The sequence below is a fragment of the Mytilus trossulus genome, chromosome 9 (genome assembly GCF_036588685.1).
Source record: "Mytilus trossulus isolate FHL-02 chromosome 9, PNRI_Mtr1.1.1.hap1, whole genome shotgun sequence".
In the NCBI taxonomy this organism is placed as follows: Eukaryota; Metazoa; Mollusca; class Bivalvia; order Mytilida; family Mytilidae; genus Mytilus; species Mytilus trossulus.
Genome location: NC_086381.1, coordinates 61,422,780 through 61,446,746, shown reverse-complemented (window position 1 = coordinate 61,446,746; position 23,967 = coordinate 61,422,780). Strand labels below are relative to the sequence as shown.

The 23,967-nt window shown below is 31.4% G+C and overlaps 1 protein-coding gene across 1 annotated transcript; it reads right to left on the bottom strand.

Moving 5' to 3' along the window:
* Positions 1-7,086: 7,086 nt before the first annotated feature.
* Positions 7,087-23,967, bottom strand: LOC134684824 (sulfotransferase 1C4-like). The gene is made up of 7 exons (XM_063544133.1): positions 23,775-23,967; positions 22,881-23,163; positions 22,322-22,337; positions 21,616-21,778; positions 11,922-12,022; positions 8,795-8,825; positions 7,087-7,196 (listed from the first exon to the last, which is right to left on the bottom strand). Exons 1-7 carry the CDS (start codon positions 23,965-23,967, stop codon positions 7,087-7,089), a joined length of 897 nt encoding a protein of 298 aa, XP_063400203.1.

The following is a 23,967-nucleotide window of genomic DNA, read 5'->3' as shown; positions in this document are numbered from 1 at the left end:
GCAGAGTTACCTCGAAATCAGGTCTTCATATTAAAAGCATAGTAACGGAAAAACTTGACAAGAAAATTTTCTGTGATCCCGATATTGTAAAGGGTGTTTCAGAAATGACAAGATTTTTACCTGAAGTTGAGAATGAAAGAGAGGAACATACAGATATTGTCCAGATAATGTATCACAATATTCAAGGTTTGCAGACCCATGCAGAAGATCTTAAACAAAATCCAGACTTTATGGGTGTCGATTACATTTGTCTTACTGAAACCTGGGCTGATCAGGAATTTGCTTGCTTTGAAATGATTGGATATGATGGTTTTCATTTGCCGCGATCTCAAGCTTTTGAAAATGACGATTCTTACTATTCATCTTTAAAGGATATGCAGCATGGTGGTGTGTGTGTATTTTATAAACATTCATCAGAAACTGAACTATGCAACTTGGCCTCAAACTTAGAATGTATAGTTTTCAAGATAACAACTGAAAATATTTTTGTTGCTACGATCTACAGAACTCAGAAGTATAATGTTGGAAATTTTTTGGAGAATTTGGCAACATTAATCTGTAAGTTGCAAGAATTATCAGAAAAAATTGTAATTATTGGCGATTTTAATCAAGATATTTTAAAAGGATGTTATACAGTATTAAACTTCATGCAATCAAAAGGTTTCAACCAGCTTGTCAATGGTCCAACAACAGAGGGTGGTACACTTATTGATCATGTGTATGTCAGAGGATGTCCTGATATATCAGTTGCAATAATTCCCACATATTACAGCTACCATGAGGCACTTAGAATAGTACTTAAAAGTTGAAGACTCAACACAGATTTGTATATGAAGATGTTCAAGGAAAAACAGTTTGTTTTAATTTCGATTTTGAATATTAAAAAAAGTAATTTTAATTTTGATTTCAAACACAGAAAAAATATAAAAATAATGCCTCCTAAAGTCCAACCCTTCGTCCCCGTCGTAGGAGGCGGATATCAGCACTTGCGCATGATTAAGTGCTGATAACAAACAGGGCCCTGGCAAGTCTCGGTGAACAGTGTTTGGTCTTGCTGAATATTTGCAACGGCATGTTTAGCAAACAACAATCAGTCTAGGTGTTTCTATTAATTTATTTAATTTTTTTTTCATAATGTTGTGTTTAAGTCTCACCTTTACCATCAATGAATCAAATTTGAGGATTCAAAAATTGTGGTAACATTGAATAATGATATTAAGCATCAGCATATAATGTTTTTAAATGGAAAAAAGTGTTAATGAATATTTTTTTTTCAGAATAAAAATCAACATTCCCGAGACAGTTTTTCTTAGCATTGAGAAGAGAGATTTAAATCTCAATTGTTTTAGCTCTTGTGCATTGTTTTATATATAAAATTGCAAATGCCATGAGGTGAAATAGTTGATAATGATAAGTCAGCAAAGAAAAAAAATGTGGATCTGGTGTTTTTAGAGAAAATTGTTAGTTGTGACAGATTTTTTAAATTTAAGCTGAAAAGGTACGTAGACATTAACTAGGAGTAATTGCCACTTTTATATCTAGTATTAACTGTATGTTAATATAACTAATTAACAATCTTTAGTAGAGACTTAGTCTTTTGATTTGAGGCCCATTTTTCATGATCTTGAAATTGTGGTCAAGGTTTAAGTTTGATTTGACGTTCCTGATTTTGACCTTTGCTTTAACTTTAAATTTCTGCATGATAAAACTATAGAAATTTGTGTTGTAAGCCATATGATCTTGAAAAACTATTGGAAATAAATTTGGTAAACAAAGTGGCTACTTTTTTACTTATATGCCGAAAAGTAAATATTTTGAAATTCAGAATGCCCAAAGCTATCAGTTAGCACTGAAAATTACATTTCTAAATGAGGTTTGCTGTTTTTAACATTCATATATATCTTATTGGGTGGAAAGACCTTCAATTGTTCTCTGAACAATTGGTTTTTAATTTTGTACTTCGGTTTATATCTCACTACAGTAACATGTAAGGCTAATAATTAATAAGTGTAACTGTCCAAAATTCTAAATATTGTCTTTGTGGATTTGTTTTGTAATTTTGCCTTCAAATAATTGAACTTGTGAACAGTGTCCTATGTTTAGTAGTAATGAACTTCTGATTTATTAGAATAAAAAAAAACTTCGCGATTCGTATATAGTTCAATTAACATGTTAAATGTCGATAATTGTATATTCCAAACGGTGGTCGGTAAATAAAGTGGATAGGAAAGTAAAGTTTTACGTAGGTATTGGTATATGCTGTTTTCTAAAATTTGTAAAAAAATGGAGCAGCATCGTTTGATTGAAACAATAATTGGGCGTCATATATAGTCTCTATTCCCAAATTTAGGGATAGACGATTTAATGTGTAACTTTTTGTTTTGTCAATACATTAAATTTTCTCAGGCTAGTTGCAAAGTTTGTAGTGTTTACAATTTCAGCCGATGCAGTAACAAAATGTTCTCCTCGAGTATCGAGTAACTTTTTGTATGGTAATTTTAATATTTGGCTATTATATCCCTTCTATTAAAATCAGATTTTTCCTCGCGTTGTCAAATGTATAATAAAAGGTATTGTAACGACACTTTTTTTTAATCGTCGAACTTTAGTTGGTCAGTCCTGGTCACGACACAATGATATTGGGAAGGAAATAAAAGTTGTAGTGTGTAAACTATGTAATACGTAAGCAACGTTAATTTGAAGATCACAGTAACAACTGTATATAAACGTAATACGTTAAATACAGTACAAGGCACACGCCTTGTGTAATTGTAGTAAGTCATAAGCTGTGAGGTATGTGCATGATGTAGTTAGGTGATTTTCCCTTTATTACTACATGTACGTTTATGTTCGTCTCATTTGTTATCGATAAAAACAATTTGCAGTTGTTTAGTACAAGTAAGTCGAATATCATTATTTTGAGTGTCACTGATGACTGTTACATGTATGTGCACAAAATGCTATGGTACAAAATTTTAATCGATGGATGTATCTATGATGAATTATCATTGAACAAATGCTGTAAATATCAAAATATATGCGCTCTGTGTCAATGTTGCAGTGCATTTCGTAGCTCCTAAAACCAGACACATTTACCACTGGAATTGTTTTTATATAATTAAAGCATGGCACTTTTTGTTAGCCTAAAAATGAAAAAAATTAAAATTTTCGCAATCGATTTACTGTGTTTTATCTACAAAACAACGTTATTCCAGTAAATAAAAAAAGGTAATAACTCCTGTTAATACATTCTTTGTGAGTTAATTAATTTAATACTTTCTAAAATGAATTCACACTTTTGTATCTTTACCTCATATTGACATTGCAACGGTTAATGGTACATTGTATTCTTCCTTTTCAATGTAGGGTATAACAACATTCCTATTAAATCTTTTTAAACATCGTTTCAGCGTAAATTAAAACCAGAATGTGCATTGACTACACTTAGTTGGCTCGATTGATTTTTATTGTTTCCATATTAACCTCGATCCCTCTACAAAAATGTAAAAAAGTTCGAGAATTAGAACTGTACACTTAATCGAAAACAAATATTCATTGGATACATAGCTTTTTGACAAACTCTAATTTTGGTCATTGATTATCAGAGAGTTATCTCCCAATAGTATACCATCCTGAATAATTACAATTCGAAATGTTGGTCTTGTTGCTTTACAATTGCGTTCTGTATTTGGTTTACAAAATAATTGAGCGTTACTGATGAGTATTTTGTAGATGAAATCCCCGTCACATGCATAAAATTGTATACTGAAATATTGAATGGGTTTATTTTCCCGATGACGTGAAGATGCTTGTAATTTTACTCGTCATTAATTCATCCGATGAACCAGTAGTCATTCAACCTTGGCTCTTGAGCGTTTAAGTGTTCCTGATGAATATACACCATGTATTTGGAACATTCCAAATTATGTCTATTGCACCCACGGATTTAACAAACATTTAGATTGTAATTCAGATGGCACAGTGTGCGATTTGCAAGTCCTCGATATATATTTGATTGAGAACCAGTGGTTTTCAGACAATTTCATAAAGCACTCTGACCAGTGATCAGCAATAAGTAACGTTAGTTATTTTGGTAAACTTTAAAGATGAATGTTGATTCGCAAGAACATATGTTCAAAACCGATGTGAGTAATTATTAAGCAAAATTAACACTGTTAGATATTCTATTAAAGTTGATATGTGGAATTATGTAAAAAATCCCTTTTTTTTAATAATTGCTGCAAGTTCCAAATAAAGGCAACAGTAGTATACCATTGTATGTAAAACATACAAATTAAAATTTACTTTTGAAGATTTAAAACAAAATATACGAGAATCAATCAAAATATGTAATCTATATTTATTATGAAACGTATCTTTTAGCGGACTAAATTAATAAAACATTGCTTTATTTACAATTTGTATTTAGTATACATGAAGGGAAAATACAGAGAAAACTGTTTCAGATTTAAAAAATACTTACTGAAATAAAAAAATCACCCGTGAATAAAACCCCTTTAGATTGTTAGCCTATTCAATTATAGATAAAAGATAAATGGTATTATCGTAAGTCATATCGTAAGTTCAAGTAAATGTCCTACTCGATTTGTAGTTGTTTTAAATATCAAGAAAACTATTTTGTATCATAACTCAAGCTGCTCTTATGAAGAAGAGTAATTTATAAATGTACAATAAGCGCTTCCTAGAGAAAAGTAATACAAGGAATAAAACGAGAGCGAAAATCATAGAAACACAAAATAAATAGGATTATAATAAAATTGATAATCTTAATGCTTTGAGACACAAAAATGTAAAATATACTATATGATATAAATGATTACTATTTTATGTATATAAGTATATTTTTTTAAGATAAACAAAATATAATAAACATTTTATCAAAGGAATAGGTCCAGTAAGACCCCTTTTTGGCACCAAAATATAGCAGTTTTACAATATTGTTAAAATGTAAACTTTTAGTTATTTATTGGACAGAACGAAACGAAAGTGGCCGCATTTGTGTTCATCCTTGATATTGAAAAGTACGTAGTATTTGATGATAGTACATACTATATACAAAGGTTGTGAATGAACACGGATGCGGCCACTTTCATGTTTCACTAAAACCATCTAAAAAGTTACATTTTTCGGCATATCTGGTAGATTTTTCATATTTGAGCTTGAATCGGATCGTTTAAAATGACTAAATCAGTTAACATCTTTCACATAAACTAATAGAATGAAATGAAATAGACACTTGAAAGTGTTTAAAAAGTGGTCAAAATCTCTCGTCAGATGAACCTGAAATTTGAGGCCAAAATCAGTCCTTACCGGACCTACTACTTTATCAGGCTTTGCTTCGTTTATGCTATAATGTACATTTACCACATTTGTTGTTATCACAACAATATATACATGATATAGTTGAGTTCAAATCAAAATAATCAAAATGTCAAATCATTTCCAATGCATTGTAAGAAAAATAAATGAATACGAAAAAGTAAAATTAAACATTTTGGAACCCCCAAAGTTGACTGCTGAATAGAAGTATGGTAACTTTGCGTCGCCTAATATTGACAGACAGTTACATTATTTCGAAAGTTGTAGCTCTATTTGGCAGTGCATTTCTGTCAACTTAAACAATTACAATCTGTATTTTTTGTGAATGCATTCAAGACTTTATAACCAGTATAAATGAGTCGTTTATGAAAACTGCAAATTGATTTTAAATGCGTTTAAGCATAAGTCACAAAATGAAGTTAAATAAGTTCATATAAAAATAACCATATTAGGTCATATTTGGATCCACAATACTCTTTCTTTATGTGGCCCAATAAACTTGTCATGATCAAAACATTTGTGAATGACACAACATGTTTGGTGATATCTTGAGAACTATCTGAGACACATTATCGTTCATCCCAAGACATCAGAAAACGACGTTACTCAAGTTATCGCTCCGTAAAACATTTACAACTGGTAACACATATACTCATGCTATGTATTGTTGATCGAAGAAATGTAACATCATAAGTATTAACCCATTTACTCTTGTACAAATTATGTAAGCTTACAATAGTCTACTCAAGTTATTAATTTATATCTATAGAAAAAAAGATTTCTCAAACAACAGTATTTGGTAACCATTAAAATGCACATAACATTATTACCAAAAGGGTGCAACAAATTTGTTCCTATTGAAAAATAGGATCTAATCAACTTTGTCTGTTACAAGGCCATTTCTAAACATGTTAGGTAACGAATATTTCTTCTGATAAACATGTTAATTTTACTCGAGTAAAAAATGTCAATCTCTACGTGGTTTGACCTTATAACCCCAATTTTTACATACTATAGTGTAATATTTCCACTGCTTAGACAACCCAACAACCGATCCCTTTCACCATTTTTGATTTGTGAATACGCGTAAAGTAAGGTCGCCTATGTTATCAAAAACAAATCGTCTGCTCTGTTAACAATATATTCCATATTTTTCTAATGTTTATATGAAACTATAGAAACTAAAACGAAATCCATAACTATACATATGAAACGTTCTACAACATAGATAACAAAACTGGCAAATAGGATTAACATGATTTACCTATTTGAAAAAACTAACCATATAAATACCAGGATTTAAATTATAAACGTCAGATGCGCGTTTCGTCTTCCAAGAATTTTCATCAGAGACACTCAAATAAAAAATGTCAAATAGTCCAATTAAAGTTAAAGAGAGAATTGAGGTCCAAATTTAATTATTACTTTTTTTTTAATAATCCCGTTTAGCCAGCATGACCGAGAGTAACACTGAAACAACAGACATATTTGTTGGGATTTTCTTTATTCCCTATCGGATGATAAGTGAGTCACATACTAGTAGTTGAAAGATACAAACCTAAATAATGTAGAATATGTATATATTTTGTTTAATCTATAAAAGGGACATTTTGAAATATTAAAAAATAAATTCAACATGTAAACATAAGTACCAATGCAACAACGTGAAAGTTCTACCATTTTATATCATTTCAAATCTAATTCATGTGATTATAGTGACACAAATATACACTGGTGTTAAGAGTGTTATTCAAAATCGATTGTGTATGTGCTGTTTTTGAACCTCTCGGAATACATTTCGTCAAAACGATCATTTTGTGCAACTGTAAAATGATTTTGCCAGTCTCCTATTTTCCCTGAAAAATAGTAATTGTAGAATTTTTTGACGAAGAGGACACGTTTTTTTTACAGTCTTTATCATGGACAGTAATATTGTTGTTAAGACTAGGAATTGCAGAACAAAAATCATGTTTAGTTTTCTTTTCATTGCCTTTGACAAATTCGGATAATTTAAGATGTTTAATAAGAGAACGAATAAAGACAATTAAAGGTAAGCAAGTATGAATTGTTGTGCCTTGATATATTGACAGATTATATTTACACTAGCAACTGAGGGATGTCATTATTATTTGCGTCTTTGTTTTCTTAATCATTTCCATAACGACCGTTTCAATCTGTACTTGCTATACGTGGTTTCGAATTCAATCCTGAGTGGGATAGATGGGTTCAAAAAAGGCTGTACAATTTTAGATTCACGTCTAGATATTTTAATGATATTATGTTTTTTGATAATTCACACATCAGCGAGTACTTAAAAATGTTCACCCCTATTTTTAAAATAAATCAATAGAAAACGACATCAAATTAAATTGTTTATAATAAACAAAAATATGTCATTTTCCGATTGCCAAATTTCAATTTTCAGCACTTTATGTCAAACAGATTGCCGTTTACCCATACTTTAATATATTTTACTTGCATGAATGTCTGCATTATGTGGTATTTCTTTCAAGACGTTCGATCCTTATACCAAAGCTTTTGTTATCACGGGAATGAGGGTTGATTATCAATTCAACAAAACAGCCATATTGAAAGTTTCCAATTTAAAAGTATCTTTAAGTAGACTGAAAGCAAAACGGAGGTAAGTTCTATTATTATATTTTAGGTATATTCCAGAAACCTTTTAATTACCACAAATTAAGATTGAATTTTAATAAATAACAAGTTGGTATACAATGTTGTGCTATTTAATGACACACACATAAAGTTAGTTTCATCTACGTACATCAGTGTTCGTTTTATGGCAATGTTACATATGTTAAATATAACTGATGTAGCTTTGTATCAACATCTTGCCTAGACAATCAACCTGGTCAGCTGCCATACTTAAAACTCTTGTTTGTCGATAAAACAACGCAATGTTTTTGATAGACATAATATAATGTCCCAAATCAGACTGGATATATTTGTATATCCAGCACAGCAAAACTTATGCCATCTATATTAAAAGTATTTAAGGTTACACAACATCATAAATAAGATATAGTTTTAATATACGTTGTATAAATGTATACTTAGTCTTGTACAATTTTAAAAGTAAAATCACAAATGCACTGAACTCTGAGAAAAAATTTATATGTAAAATCTATAATCAAATGAGAAAATCAAAAGCTCAAACATTTTAAACGACTGGAATATTCCAATGTTCCTGATGTGGCACTGTTAATGAGTAGTTTACCATGTTTACAGCTTCAATATATTCTTTTATTCTACGTCACGTTTCAGTTTTTATCAACATTCTACCATCAATCTGATATATTTTTTGTAGAAGTTTACATTGCATACAGAAAAACCTCATTTTGCGGACAAGCAATAGCTAAGTACGCGTAGTTTTATAAACAAAATAAGGTATATGAGTTACTACAAAATTTGTGTACTATAAGAAATTCATTACCCTTCCGATAAATTGAGCCTCTAGAATCTCTCTTATGTTGTTACATATTCTGAAAAGATGTTGTGTCAGCGATGTTTTTTATCGTTGATTCTGTACATTGTATTCCTAAGAAATCAGCCAATCTCTTTATCTCTCTTTTGGTATCCTTTATTGAAAGAAACATAACTACGATCAAAATTGACATTTCCAAAACCCTTCAGCTTCTGTCTTTTTAAGGATGTTACAGTGTTGTCATATAATGTTGTCATTTTAATTTTATATATATCAATGCCATAAAAGCGGGAGGTTTTCACGCCACAAAAACAGGTTCAACACACCATTTTTTTCTTAAAATGTCCTGTACCATGTCAGGAAAATGGCAATTGTGATATTATAGTTCGTTTCTGTGTGTGTAACATTTTATTGGTGTGTTTCTGTTGTTTCGTTATTCTCCTCGTTTATTTGATGCGTTTTCCTTAGTTTTAGTGTGTATAAACCCGGATTTGTTTTTTTTCCTCTATCGATTTATGAGTTTCGAAACAGCGGTGTACTACTGTTGTCTATATGTTCTACATGTTTTGTATTCCTCAAACCAACAATCATTTTGATATGCATTTTAGAATTTACTTTTGGATATAACGCGTCTTTTGATTGGATGACGTGGTTTTGTTCATCATCTTATAGAAATAATTTTGTAATGTGACCTTGAAGTCATCAACGTTTTTTCATGATTTATTTCGGTTTAAAATGGAATTAGAATTAAATAATAAGAAATGACTATAATATACTTTCTGCCCATTCGAAATAACACAAAAAGATTGGTGCAGACTTTAAAATAATCCGCTACGCGAATTATTCAGTGTGCATCACATTTTTTATTTCGTCATGGACAGAAACAAATTATACAGTTATTCCTTAAAGGAAATAAAAGGTACTCATTGTCTATAAAAGAAATTTAAACTCTTCAATAGTGAAACTATGTTAGTCTGAAGAAGACGTTGAAACATTACAATCCTAATTATGACTACATGTATTAACGAAAAACTTATTGTCAATTTTAATGCAATGTGTATGCAACAATATTTTTTTGCATTGGCTAAAAGTAACCGTCAATTCCACAGTTTACCAGTCGTAACAAAGGACGGACCCGCCAGTTTGAATTAAAGGATCAACAACTATTATCGAAAATTAAGCAACAACAACCTACTAATCGAAGTTTTTGATGTGATTTAATTCAAATTCACAAACTGAAGGTTATTTCGTTTCTTTTACGATTCAGTTTGATATGAAATTACATAAACACGGTGATTTGTAGGTAGGTGTTGTGTTATTTTCGAAATTAGTATAGTAATTGAACATTTCTTAGTCCATGAGTTCAAAATGGCGGGTCACTCCTTAGTTAAAACTGTTCAACTGAAGATTTGACGGTATCTTTTAGCCAATGAAAAAAATGTTACATAAATATGTATTAGAATTTCGATTTGACAATCGCAAATGTCTGTTTTTCAATCTCAGATACGCGTCGTTAGTACACACAACGTCCATTTTTGTTGTTGTTATGATACCTTTATGAAAAATTGTTTAATAAGTAATTTTTTGACATTTTGTTGCACATATGTTTGACTCTATTAGGGTTTTCAGATTTTTATAGTATGTTTCAAATATAAGGCAAAGATGACGTCAAAAAGCCATACAAATCACAAATATGTAGCAGTTGATTTCTTTCTCACCATATATAGTAGGTTTTGAAATATGTCAACTAAAGCGTCACAATAGAATCATGTCGTATAACATGGGAATAAACAAGAGGTTTACAACCAAATGCACAGGAAGACACTTTTAGCGTTTCCTCTTGATTGTTTACGGCAATATGTGCCCTTTGTCCAGAGCACGGACAATATAGGATGTACCGTGATAATCCCGGGATGCATAAAAGAACAACTGCTTTCAGAAGATAATAGTTTTTGAGGAGAAACACATGTACATTTGCTGATAATTAACCAGGATAAACAATGAAAGTCATACGGCTTATTTCCAATATGGTAGCCTTTAGGCCGTTATTTTTCTCGTTTGAATTGTTTAACATTGACATTTTGGGGCCTGTTATAGCTGACTATTCGTTATGGGCTTTGCTCATTATTGAAGGACGTGCGGTGGCCTTTAGTTGTTAATTTATGTGTCATTTTGGTCTCTCGTGGACAGTTGTCTCATTGAATCATACCACAACTTCTTCTTTATATTAGATTACATTCTAAAAATATGCAATACTATAGATTTAAGAAATCATGACTTTGGAAGACTTTATACTTATTAGGTTAAAAAATTAGATGTACGATGACATTGACTTCAATATTAAAGCCCATCTATAAAATAGAATTAAAAAAAAATCCTATTTAAATCGGTACTGTCCATTTCCGACTAGATAAGAAATTGTGTTGCTCTTTAATTCATATGGCAAAAAGTTTAAATCTTTCAAAGCCTCATGATAAAATGTTCAAGTATGTTTGAAAAATGTATTCACTAGATATTGTTAAATTAAAACATGGACAATAAGAAAGAAATTAAAGTTACTATTATAGCTTCGGCAATTGACAAAAAGGGGGGCTGAAATCGCAAGATTCAACTGAAAAAGATTTCTTAACGCCCAAGTTAATACAACGAAACAGGCAAATTGTTTGATTCTTATAATTCAAATTTCATTTTAATTTGTTAATAGACTTTTATGTTGACTAGTTGATAAAATAACAGAAAAGGAAATGCTTAATATCCAGGGCCTCATCTTTTCGCTCATAACGTTTGTTAAAGTACATATCACTTCCAAACTTAGACAATAGTACGCCATCACAAGTTGATTAATATTATGAAAGGTCCATTTTACCGGCCTTATCATTAGCTTTGGACAATGATACGAGTTTGAAAAGTCTGCCATAGATATGGAATGGTATGACGTCATATTTAGCGTAATTAAGGAATCTCATCAATATAATTGGAACCCGCGATGGATTCGAGTCCTACATATACATACAGTCTATTTCAAATACTTTCCTCAGAAGTTTTGGAAATCAAGCGTCAACTGTAAGGTATAAGTATTTGTTTGAACCTGTTGTATAGTATATGTTACAGAGAATTAGAATATTAACATAGAAACCTTTTTCATTTTCTCATAAAAGCAAGTTAATATCATGTCAGGATAGAGTTTCTCTGCTCTATCCATTTCCTTCTCATAAATGTACCAAGATCCATAGAAGCCTACAAATAACAAAAAGGACACATAACAATAGGATAAAACAAAAAAGACTGAACCAAAAAAAGCATCATTGAATGCATTAAACCATAAAAATGTATAGAATGAAGCACGGAATGACCTTTTGTAACTATGGAAGGATCAAAAGAGGCAAAAGGTACTAAAGTTGTATTCCAAAGCCTAAGTCGAAAATAAATAAAAAACTCCAGCACCAAAAAAAAAAACCACGAAAAAGACAAAAAGGCACACCGCATTATACAAACACTTGAAAATGAGCGACTCTTATTCCACAGCAGAAAAACAAAAGACAACGCAAATAATGACGTATTTTTTAAGTTTAAAGGAAAGTCGTCAATCCGTGGCAATGTTGAAGAAAATAGTAAAGTATAGAGCAGTTCTTTCATAATCAGTAGTATCCTTAATCTTAAATTCACTTGGTTATCATTCCTTCGTAAATCTTAAGGACGGCATCACGTCAGTTCGTCAGAATGTGACATACCGATTAAGACGTATTTCCGTGTTTTTATTAACATGAGCAACACGACGGGTGCCACTTCTGAAGCAGGATCAGCTTACCCTTCAAGAGCATTTGAGATTACCGCCAGTTTTTGATTTTGTAATTTTTCTGATTATTGTCTGTTGATCTTTTTTTAACCATGGTGTTATTTGTTCGGTTTCGACTTATTCATATTCCTGTTTGTAACGTTTGCCTCTTTTTCATATGCAAGTATAGAACAATAACGTCGATGCAAATTAATCATAACTGGAATAAACATTGTGTGGGTTCTTATTTACATTTATTCTTCTCGATCGTATACAATAAAATAAAGACTTATAATATTATGTGTTTTGTTCAGTTTGTATGTACAGTATCAATGGATTTTATTTTCCTGTGTACTGCTATCTTGAAAACTAGCTAACATTAATCCAACAAAGTCATGAGCAAAACACAGTTTATATTGGAATTTCATCTACATGTGCTCGTCCTGATAAAAGTATGCAATGTAATCAAAAGAGGGACGAAAGATACCAGAAGGACAGTCAAACTCATAAAAAATAAAAACAAAACTGACAACGCTATGGCTAAAAATGAAAATGTAAAAACAGACAAACAATAGTACACATGACACAACATATCAAGCTACCTGATTGTATACCAGGCTTATAATTTATACCTCCTGGCATTGTAATTGACTGAACAACGAGTCTCTGACATTATATAAAAAAACACAACGAGACCATCAAAGGGAGTTAAAAGCGAGAACATGTTTTAGGGAGGAGGATTTAACACCCAAATCTACAAGACTCAGACTGGCGAATTAAAAGAGGGACCAAAGATACCAAAGGGACAGTCAAACTCGTAAATCTAAAACAAACTGACAACGCCATGGCTAAAAATGAAAAAGACAAACAGAAAAACAATAGTACACATGACACAACATAGAAAACTAAAGAATAAACAACACGAACCCAACCAAAAACTAGGGGTAATGCCAGGTGCTCCCGAAGGGTAAGCAGATCCTGCTCCACATGGGGCAACCGTCGTGTTGCTTATGTGATTACAAATCCGGTAAAAAAGTCTAATTCGGTAGGTCAAATTCATGAAAGGGAAGGGGATTGTAGTTACGACGTAAGGAACATATCCGATATCATTTGTGAAACGGTTATTCCATAACGGTCAACCAACTCGTGATGGCGTCCGTAAAATTTACGAAGGGATGATTTCAACATCACCATTTGGAACTCTTGGTTTAATAGCTTCCTTGTTAGCAGTAACCCTCTATCAAGAAAATCATGATAGGAAATGCAAGCACGGGAATATCGTATAAATCTAAGAACAATGTGTCCGGGTAGGGTTCTATGTATTCCCGACGACAGTAATCTTGTGAGCTAACGTACGTTAAAAATCTGTCTTAGCATGTCGATCTAATGAAAAGCGTGGTCTATTTTAATCATTTTCTATTTTAAATATTACAATGAACATATAATGACACGGTGATCCAAACAGTTGAACAAGTACTAGTAAAGTCACATTATTGCATTTACATATTTTTTTAGTCAACATTGTGATCAGCTGTTTTGTCTTGTATTATATGGACAATAGCTATATTAATCTATATCGACGTCCAATATTCCTGTAAATTACTTTGTTAGTTACTTGCATTTTCCAGACATCCATATCTCAAAACAAGCATCCCAGGATCCTGTAAAGTCTGCAAACGGATGTGTCGTATACTGATGATAAAGGGAAACACTAACATCCTTTGGGTTTCTAATCAGGTGAATGATCTTGCATCCATTTTCAATATGTTTCATTGGTAGATATTTAAATAAGCGATGAGAGTTTATGAGCCTTGGTGATGCCAGTTTATCTAGAACAGTAAAATCAGGAACACATTCTATCATCATCGAACCTTTGCATATATTGTCCAATTCTGTCTTGTTTCGAATCAACATATTACTGATTTCAAAGATCTAATGCGTTCCTTGAATTAAAAAAACATAATTACAAATTTGTATTCGTACTTATGGCAAGACGTTTTATTATCTATTTTTATGTATACAAGATGCCTTATGAGGTATATTGGATATCTTATTATCTTTATTAAATATAAGTGGGGCGGCTTAGTACCGAAGTTTGACAAAATCATGCAAATGGTGATACAATCAGATCTGACACAGATATTCTTTAAGGAATACTTTATCATTTAAGAGGGGTAGCCAACTTGTTTTATTTCCTTCACGGCTGCCATCTTGAATTGAAAATTGACGATATTTTTTCTGAATAGTAGAGATTGCAAAACATCCTCACCGTTTTCAACGTGAAATAACTCATGTCAACTATTTGAAATACAATAAAATGACATGAAAATTGTATATTGTATACTCTTTAAAAAATATCTGACGAACTTTTATACATATCTATTAAAGCATAAAAGAGTCTTATAAAGTAAGATATCTTATAAAAACAAGATAATATAAATGAATTATCTGATGTACTAATTTTTTTTTTATCCTAGGCATAGATTATCTAAGTCCTTTTTGGCACAACCGTTTTTAAATGTTGGGTCATCAATGCTTTTCAATTTTATACTTGTTAGCCTTCTAACAATTTTGAGCTAGGCGTCACTGATGCATCTTATGTAGACGAAACGCGCATGTGGTGTGTAATAAATTTTAAGCCAAATGCCTTTGATTACTATTTAGGCTTTGTATTTGTGAATTTCATTTTATAAGTCAGTTGTGTTGTAGGTCTGTGGTATAAGTTTGCGCAGTTTTCAGGCTGCTGGATCATACGTTTTTAACGTTAACGTATTATGTCTGTAGGTTTTTCTCCCCTTATTTTTACAATATAACGGAACTTTTTTAATTACTCTAACACAAGTGACAGTTTTAGCTAGCTCTAAAATAGCAAAATGCTGGTACCGAGTCAGAAGTATGACATTTATTTTCCATTCGTTCTGTTCCATTTAGTTATAATAATACTACAAATTTTCTTTGTTAAATAGCATAGCTCAAATTAAAATGTGAAGTTAAAAAATACGTAGGTGTCTAAATCGAGGATGTTCATTTCTGAAATCTGTTTTCTAATGTATATATTGAGTTTTCCTATGTTTATTATTTTCCATATTGTAGCACTTGATTATTCTTTTTTCACTTTCTGTCCCTTTTTTTTGTTGGTGTGGAAGCTTTTTTTTTAATACTTTTGGCAACAATCTTCAAGACCTTCATTATCCTTTATTCTGAATAGAAACATAATACTGGTATTACCTGTTTTGGATATGTACATATCATCACATGTCGAATCACGGTAATATGTGAAATATAATATTGATAATATCACCATTTTCACTGTAATATTTAAAGTTTTCTTTGAGTATTGTCTTTTTGCTTATAGACACAAGTTAAATTCATTTTTTTAGTTTTTTTTTATTTAAAATAAGAGTATACTATTATTTTGAGATAGTGATGTTAAGTTGCTATCAAGAGATCAAAGTTGACAAACAAAGATCGTATTATCCTCAAGTTTACCAATAAAGAAATCTCATTTTATGTAACGTTTTATAAAATTAAATACTAATTGTTCAAAGAACAATTGAAGGTCTTTCCACCCGAAACGATATGTTTTGATACACAAATATGAAAATTCAGTTTTAAATGTCATTTCCAGTTTCAAATTATAGCTTATCATATGCAGATTTCAAAACTATATGTGAATTCTATACACTTTTATTTGGAATAAGGAATACAACTTGTAACTTACGGTTTAAAAAATGTTACTTCAAGTATTTGATAGTTTGCTTGACACTGAAACTCAAAACATATGGTCAAGTTTATTTTTGCATTAAATAAGTACAAAAAAAGTAACTTCCGGTGTACACAAAGTCACTTCCGGTTGGCGCTTCCAGGAATAAGTTGCTTGCAACCTAATGCAAAAAGTCCTATGACTTTATCATGTATAAATATGAATTTAAGCAAATGTCAAAATAAAGAACGTGAAATGTACCTATGACCCTGATATAAATTTCCAGGTCACAAACTAAGGGCTTCAAATTAGAAGATTATAGATCTTTAGTATATATGGTTGAAATCATATTATCATACATGTAATAATAAATAATGGATGAGAGAAAACTCCCGTTAATTGCCAACTTACCCAATCAACTCAAAATGTATGTGTTACGACATGTCGCGACTATCAATTTAGAAAAAAAACATGTTATCGATATCTTATACGGTGTTTGAAAAGAAGTGAAAATTATCAAAAAAAAATTAGAATATGACCTTGACCTTTAACCTTAACCTTATTTTCTTTTTGTTTTGGAATGAGGATATTAAATCAAAATACCCTATGTCTCTATTTCTATTGGTTCACCAGTTTAACATGCATAGTTTTATTCAAATACAAAAGGGGAAGTTACTCTCATGTGGAAACTATATTACTTTGTTCAAAACAAATCAAAGCATCCTGAGGATTTAACGAACAAGTTGGTAAAATACATTTGTGGTAATCTTTTACTGTTTTGAAAAAAATAGTGTTCAGGGGAATTACTCTTACAAAATAAAGTGTTCGGTTAAACAGGATCAGTTTCAAAAGTGCAATAACTTTTTGATATCATATACAATAAAACATTAGCGACATTGTTAAAACAACAAAATAGCGAAAGATAAAAATAAGCGGGAAAAAATATGAAGACTTGTTTTCCAAAGATATCTAAATTTCACGTTGTTTTTTTCCGAGGGAAACGAAATTTTTCAATGGTGAGCAATCATCATATTTCCCAAAATCAAGCAAAATGTATTCCACTGCCTATGCTTTGTTTAGTACCTCAACATTACACATTAGTTTGCTTATATTGTTTTTCTTTTTTTTATTTCTTCTTATTTTATAACCAAACACGACATTCACATTAAAAAACAGAGTTTTCAAACGAACCTTATTGTCAATTTCTAGGTGTAAGGTGTACGTAAAATACACAAAATCTACCAATCTTTTGATAAAAGTTATCATGTTTATACTCTCGCATTCCACCTTTGGAAACATTAGTACAGAACTGGGTAATTCTCAGTTTTAGTATACCTCTTATGAACTGGGAGGTTTGCGATATCACAGAACATGTTTAGTTCCGCTGAATGTAGTCGCCTGTCCCAAGTCAGGGGCTTCTGGCCTTTATTAATCGTGTATGTTTGTTTTTACACTTCTTGTTTATGGATATGTTTTAGGTAAAGTTTCACGTCCATTTTCACTACACTAGTAGAGAATTTACTTTTGGAAAAAGCAGAGGACCAATCCATGAACGGGATTTTCTCGCTGCGTTGAAGACCCATTGGTAACCTTTGACTGTTGAATGCACTTTGGTCCAGTAGTTATTACCCTGACATATTCTCTATGTCGTCTTAATGTTAAACGTCAAAACAGAGAGACGGTTGCTTCGTGTATGGTTTTTAACTAAACTACATAGAGAAGAGCTAGGACCTCTAATGACGGATATTTTTGGGTTTGTAGTGTGACTATTTATAAGTCGTATAAATAATAGTTTTCTATATTAAGTTATTACTAGAACACAAGTGCCAAATCGCTAGTCTGTGAAAGAATTCAAGTCCATGCACTTTGTTTTCAGCCTTGGTTCTTTAATTTTGGTACATTGACATTTGATTATTTCACGCTGATTCTGATTCTGGTACACATTTATCACTGATTAAAAAATCTTTCTGTTTCATTCCGCTCTTGTACGTAGTTCTAAGCACAAACAGTAACTATTTGTAGATAATGTTGGGGTAAACGATTGAATTTAGTAGTGTTAAACTTTAAACTGACAAAGTTTGTGATTTCTAACCCAAGTCCCAAATAAGTTGGAACGGGGACGTTAAGATTAGGCAACAGGTAAAAATTCAATCAGGAACTTGTTTATTATTGGCAACATTAATTATGTTTAAAACAAAAGTATATGGAATGGTGTACTTTTTAATCAACATCAATGAAACTGGCAACCAAAATTGATTTTGTTATTTTTAAAAAACCGCAAAGCTACTTGATAGCTTAATAGTTAACCTCAATGAAAAGCAGCAAAGATTGAAAGTACCACATCAATTAATGAAACAAACACATCATGAAGTGTTAAATCATCAAATTTTGTAACATAATTATACAATGTTAAAGTCATATAAAAAATAGCAATCTTTTTTTACGACATAACTAAACCAGATCATGTAATGAAACAACTACATTACGTTAAGTCACATACGCATCAAATAATGGTAAACCAGATTGCCTAATGGCGCAACCATATTAAATAATTGTGGAACCACATTGAGTAATGATAAAACATATAAAATAATGAAAAAAACTATATCAAGTCAATACGAAACTATGTCGTGTAATATCGAAACATCATTAAATTATGACTATTCCATATTGAGTTATATCAAAACATCATTATGCAAAGTCAGTACCATATATGTAAAGACAAAATATCATTAAGTTATGATAAAACAATATAATGTAATAACTGAGTTCCATATAAGACATCTGTGGCGTTACGTATGTGTGAATAGTTCTCTCATTTGAAATAAAACACCTTTATAATGCAAATAAAAGTCGTTACAATTTTTCTTTCTTGAAGATGATACTTTATTCAAAAGAAATGTTGTGTGAACTGTCTATACATCTTTCTGTGTACTGCACATCAAACCGTTTATTTTGTGCAACTGTAAAATGATTTTTCCAGTCTCCTATTTTCCCTGAAATAGATTTATTGGAACAAATGATCATATCAATACTTTTTATGAAAATGATCCCTTTGTCTTTGTCTTCTTTTTTTTTAATTGTATGTCGTAAAAATTTTACTTGGGAAGATTGTTTTCCAATAAGTTGCTGGAATCGAAATAAATAGTTTGATGATATTAGATGAACTGGTCTTAGCAAAGGTTAGAGTATGCAAACAAAAAGTCAAATGCATGCAATCCATCTTTATTTCTGCGTAATTTAATATAGAGAATAGATTAGTAAATTTGACTTATTTCTAGATATTTGAAAATATTTATCTGTGTACATATGTTTTGGCTTTATCAAAACAAAACTTTGATATAATAATCACATTAGCAGTTTCACAGTTTTGACGTGTGTGCAAGTACATAGTTTTGACATATGTAGCTGTCTTACATATATGTAGACTTTTGTCGCAGAAAGCTCGACATAGGGAAAGTGATCGGCGGCGGCGTTAGTTCACTTCCTTAAAGCGAAGTCTCCGTCAGTCACGTGTTCAATGTCCTTGACCTCATTTTCATGGTTCAGTGACTACTTGAAAAAAAAACATTTTGTAATGTTCAATTCTCTCTTATTATAAGTAATATGAAAACTATATGTGGTATGTCTATATTTGGTATGTGTGTACCTTGAAAGTTCCTCATGGCAGATGTCATCTAACCTTGACCTCATTTTCATGTTTAAGCGTTTATAGTTAAGTTTTTGTGTTTTGGTCTGTTTTCCTTATACTGTATGCAATAGAACTACTATATTTGTTGTATGGAATGTTTGTAAGGTGTATATGTCTAGCTGGTAGATGTAATCTGACCTTGATCTCATTTTTATGGTTCAGTGGTCAAAGTTAAGTTTTTGAGTTTTGATATTTTTTCTAATACCATATGCAATTGGTCAACTGTATTTGGTGTTTTGAAATAGTGTATGATCTATGTCAATCGCGCCGGTTTTATTTTGCCTTGACCTCATGTTCACGGTTCATTGCTTAGTGTTAAGTTTTTGTGTTTTGGTCTGTTTTTTTAAGCTATAAGTAGTAGATCGACTAAATTTGTTGTATGTAAGAATTGTTAGCTGTACATGCCTGTCTGGCATGGTTCATCTGACCCTGACCTGATTTTAATAATTATAGGTCAATATTTAGTTTTCTTGGTTAATGTTAAGTGTATATGACAGTTGTATTTAAGCTTTATACTTAGGACTATCAACATTATAGCAATGGTTAGTGAAGAAGACGAGACATTTCAGCGTGTGCACCCTTGCTACATAAGAATGAATATTTTTGAATGGCATGTTCCGTAAGAAACGAAATGTGGATTTACACTTTGGCAAATAGTCCGCCTTCAAATATTGACTTGGATACCCAGATGACAAATGCTTGCCTGCCGTTTATTGATGTGTTGGAAGTTTCTATAAATCATAGACCGTTGGTTTTGTCGTTTGAATGGTTGTATACTAATGATTGTTGGGGCCCGTTCTACCTGGGTATCCGATATGAGTCAAGGCTCCGTGTTGAAGACCGTCCTTTGACCTTTTTAGTGTAATAATATACATACAAATTGTAACTTGATTGGACAGTTGTCTCATTGGCACTCATACTACATTTTTTTATATTCATCAATTTGATATGGATCATATAACTGATACAATTACTTTTCAAATAAAGACAAAATTATAAGGCATTGTTTATGTTTTTAAGCTTCATGTTCGGAATCGGTGATGTCATATTACTCAATAACCTAAAAATAAACTTAAAGATCGAAAATAAGCTGACAACTCCATGGCTAAAAAAAACAACACAACACTCAAGAGAGGAAACAAAAGATAAAACAACCCGAACCCCACCAAAAACTACGGATGATCTTATGTACAGATGCTCCGGAAGGGTAAGCATATCCTTCTCCACATGTGCCACCCGTCGTGTCACTTATGTTATTACAAACCCGGTTAATATTATAATTCGGCAGGTCTTTAAACTGAAATCTGTGATCTGTAATAAACGTACCTATTTTGTTTGTTTTTTAATAACTGGGGAGCATTGACTGCCATGATTTGGGATTTAGAACCTGCTCAAGCCATACTTCAGTGATTCCCTACATTTTCATGATCAACCTTTTCCCACAAACATGGTTTAACAAACTGCTTATGATATTTGGTTTACTTAATGTATAGCTGCAGACGTCACTAGTCCCTATAAATGCTTCCTATATCTTCCACATATCAATAACAGTTTTAGTAGGTATTGTGCTCAGGACAAAAAAGGAAAATCTGAAGGTATTTTGAAATTGAATTAAAAGTTTTTTTCACTGTACACAGTGTATTGTATCTAAGTTATCTTACCTTTTCTATATATGAATCCTTTCCCAAAAACTACTTTCGTGATATCTAGTTTATTTTGCTGCATGTTATCAAAGGACGTTGTTTCGGCGATATTTGTTATTGTCTTATCGTTACACGGTATTCCTAAGAAATTAGCCAATCTCTGTATCTCTCCTTTACTATTCTTAAAATAATAAAACGAAATGTCATTATAGCTAACACAATATAAAAAAATCTACCTTCCTTAAAAGTTCATGTTCTGCCTGTCGAATAATATAAATAATATTCTATAAATGGAGGGTTGAGATCTAACAAAACATGTCATGGATAATAGCAGCAGTACCTGGATTTTATGAAAATAACCATAAAAGGTAGAAGAAGGATACATAATGGACATTAAAAATCCGGTCGAAAATTAGCTGACATTGCCACGGTAAAAAGACAACAGTACAAAATCTTAAAATTACACAGAAACTTGAAGACTACGCAACATCATCTCAACTAAAACACTGGCTGTGATCTCAGGTGTCCTGGATTTGTAAACAGATTCTCTCAAACACGAGGCACCAATCGTGTTGTATATTTTCGTTTTTTTAATAAAAAATACACCTAGTAAAAAATATTGCTTTATGCCAAAGCATCCTTTTTCATTTCTCCGAAGTAGCATGTAAATATTATGCCAGGAAAATCTTTCTCTGCTTGTTCCATTTCTCTTTCGTAATTATACCATGATCCATATGGACCTGCAAGTGAAAACAGAGTTAAAACAATTAAATTACTATAAGAATCGAACAAAATCTCAAGTTGGAATGAGAAAATGAAATAAAATACTTTAAACAAAAACAAGTGCGAATGGATAGACAGCGATAACTTGAGTGAGACCAAAACTAGAATGTCAATAGACTGTCAAACAGACTTAACGGGTGCTTTTCAAAGGGTATATCGAAGTGTTGTTTTTATTTTTAAACTAATCAATTTTTGATAGTATTTGTTCAATATGATTTGATTCTTTCCTTTTTCGCCGCATTTTTTGTCAGCTTGACATACTATTTAGAGAGGTGTTCATTGTTGATATTGATATTCTTTACTAAAAATGTTGTTGAACCAACAATAAATCAATCAATCTTATTTCATAACACAAAATCAAAATGATATTATAAATCTTTTCTTATCAGTGTGAATATAGGGATGATTTAAATGAATGCCCTAATAAATGGTTAATTCGTATAATGTTGTTTGCTAACTTATATTTGTCTGACATCCACATTTCGAAAAAATCATCCCACGATCCAGTAAAATCAAGCAAAGGGTCACTCTTTGCATGGTAGTAAAACGAGACACAGACATCTTTTGGGTTTCTAATCATTTGAATAATCTTGCATCTATTTTTGATGTGCTTCTTTGGTAGATATTTTAATGAGAGATGTGTATTAAGTAACCTTGGTGATGGTAGTGCATCTAGGACTGAGAGATCATGAATAACTTCCAACATCGTTGAAACTTTGCTGCTGTTATCGAGTTCTGTTTTTTTAACTAACATATTGGTAACTTCGTTGACCCAATGCGTTCCTTTGGAAGATTACAACAAAAATAACATCTATTATAACGGGTACATGTAATATTCAAATTCAATTCGAATTACACTAACAGAAATAAATCTAACAGTAACTTAGTGTCGACGTGGACGGAAACTTACATGTTAATGATACACAATTACTAGAAGAGTATGTGAATTTCAGATTGTCGGGAAAATGTCTTATAATTAAAAGCTATTTTCTTAAGTCATGTAAAGGATGATTTAAATTGTTATGTGAGTATAAATTTTTAAAGATCGCAAAACAATTGTACTAACTGTATATTGATCTCTTGTTTAAACGTAGTCCGCATACTACCATATAGACTATTTGCAATTTGCTGATAATTTATATTCAAGATTCTCCTGTACCACGAAATCGTCGACAATTTGTTCCTAATTTATAATGATGAATCAAAAATATAGTGTTTTAACAATATCTGGGCGGCCACATCAAAATAAATTTCTAGTTAATCCCCTAAAAGGAAAAGGATAGCGAGAGAGCAAATGTGTTTCTTTTTTTTTTCTTTCGAAATTTGATTCTTGACTAGCGATTAATATCATGTTTGCTCATTTTTATTTACAAAGTCTATCATACGAATATTACCTGATTTTGGATATGTGCAGATCATAATATCTGATTCTCTGGAGTGAATTTCTCTTACGTCTTGTAAAACTTTCTCGACTCCTTTTTTTCTGATTGGCATGGTAGCCGGGAATCGTATTCCTTTGAACTCTGGTAATGGAATCCGTGTCAAGGTTTTTCTCAGTTCCTTGAGTTTCTCCTCACTCAAATCCAT

What these genes read in the sequence shown, in the direction of transcription:
- LOC134684824 (XM_063544133.1), bottom strand. Translation starts at nt 23,967, where the DNA reads ATGGATTTGAGTGAGGAGAAACTCAAGGAACTGAGAAAAACCTTGACA. An exon ending in CTGCACATATCCAAAATCAG is followed by an intron (nt 23,164 to 23,774) that starts GTAATATTCGTA and finishes AATCTTCCAAAG; the next exon opens with GAACGCATTGGGTCAACGAA. An exon ending in AGGCTCAATTTATCGGAAGG is followed by an intron (nt 7,197 to 8,794) that starts GTAATGAATTTC and finishes ACTATTTTTCAG; the next exon opens with GGAAAATAGGAGACTGGCAA.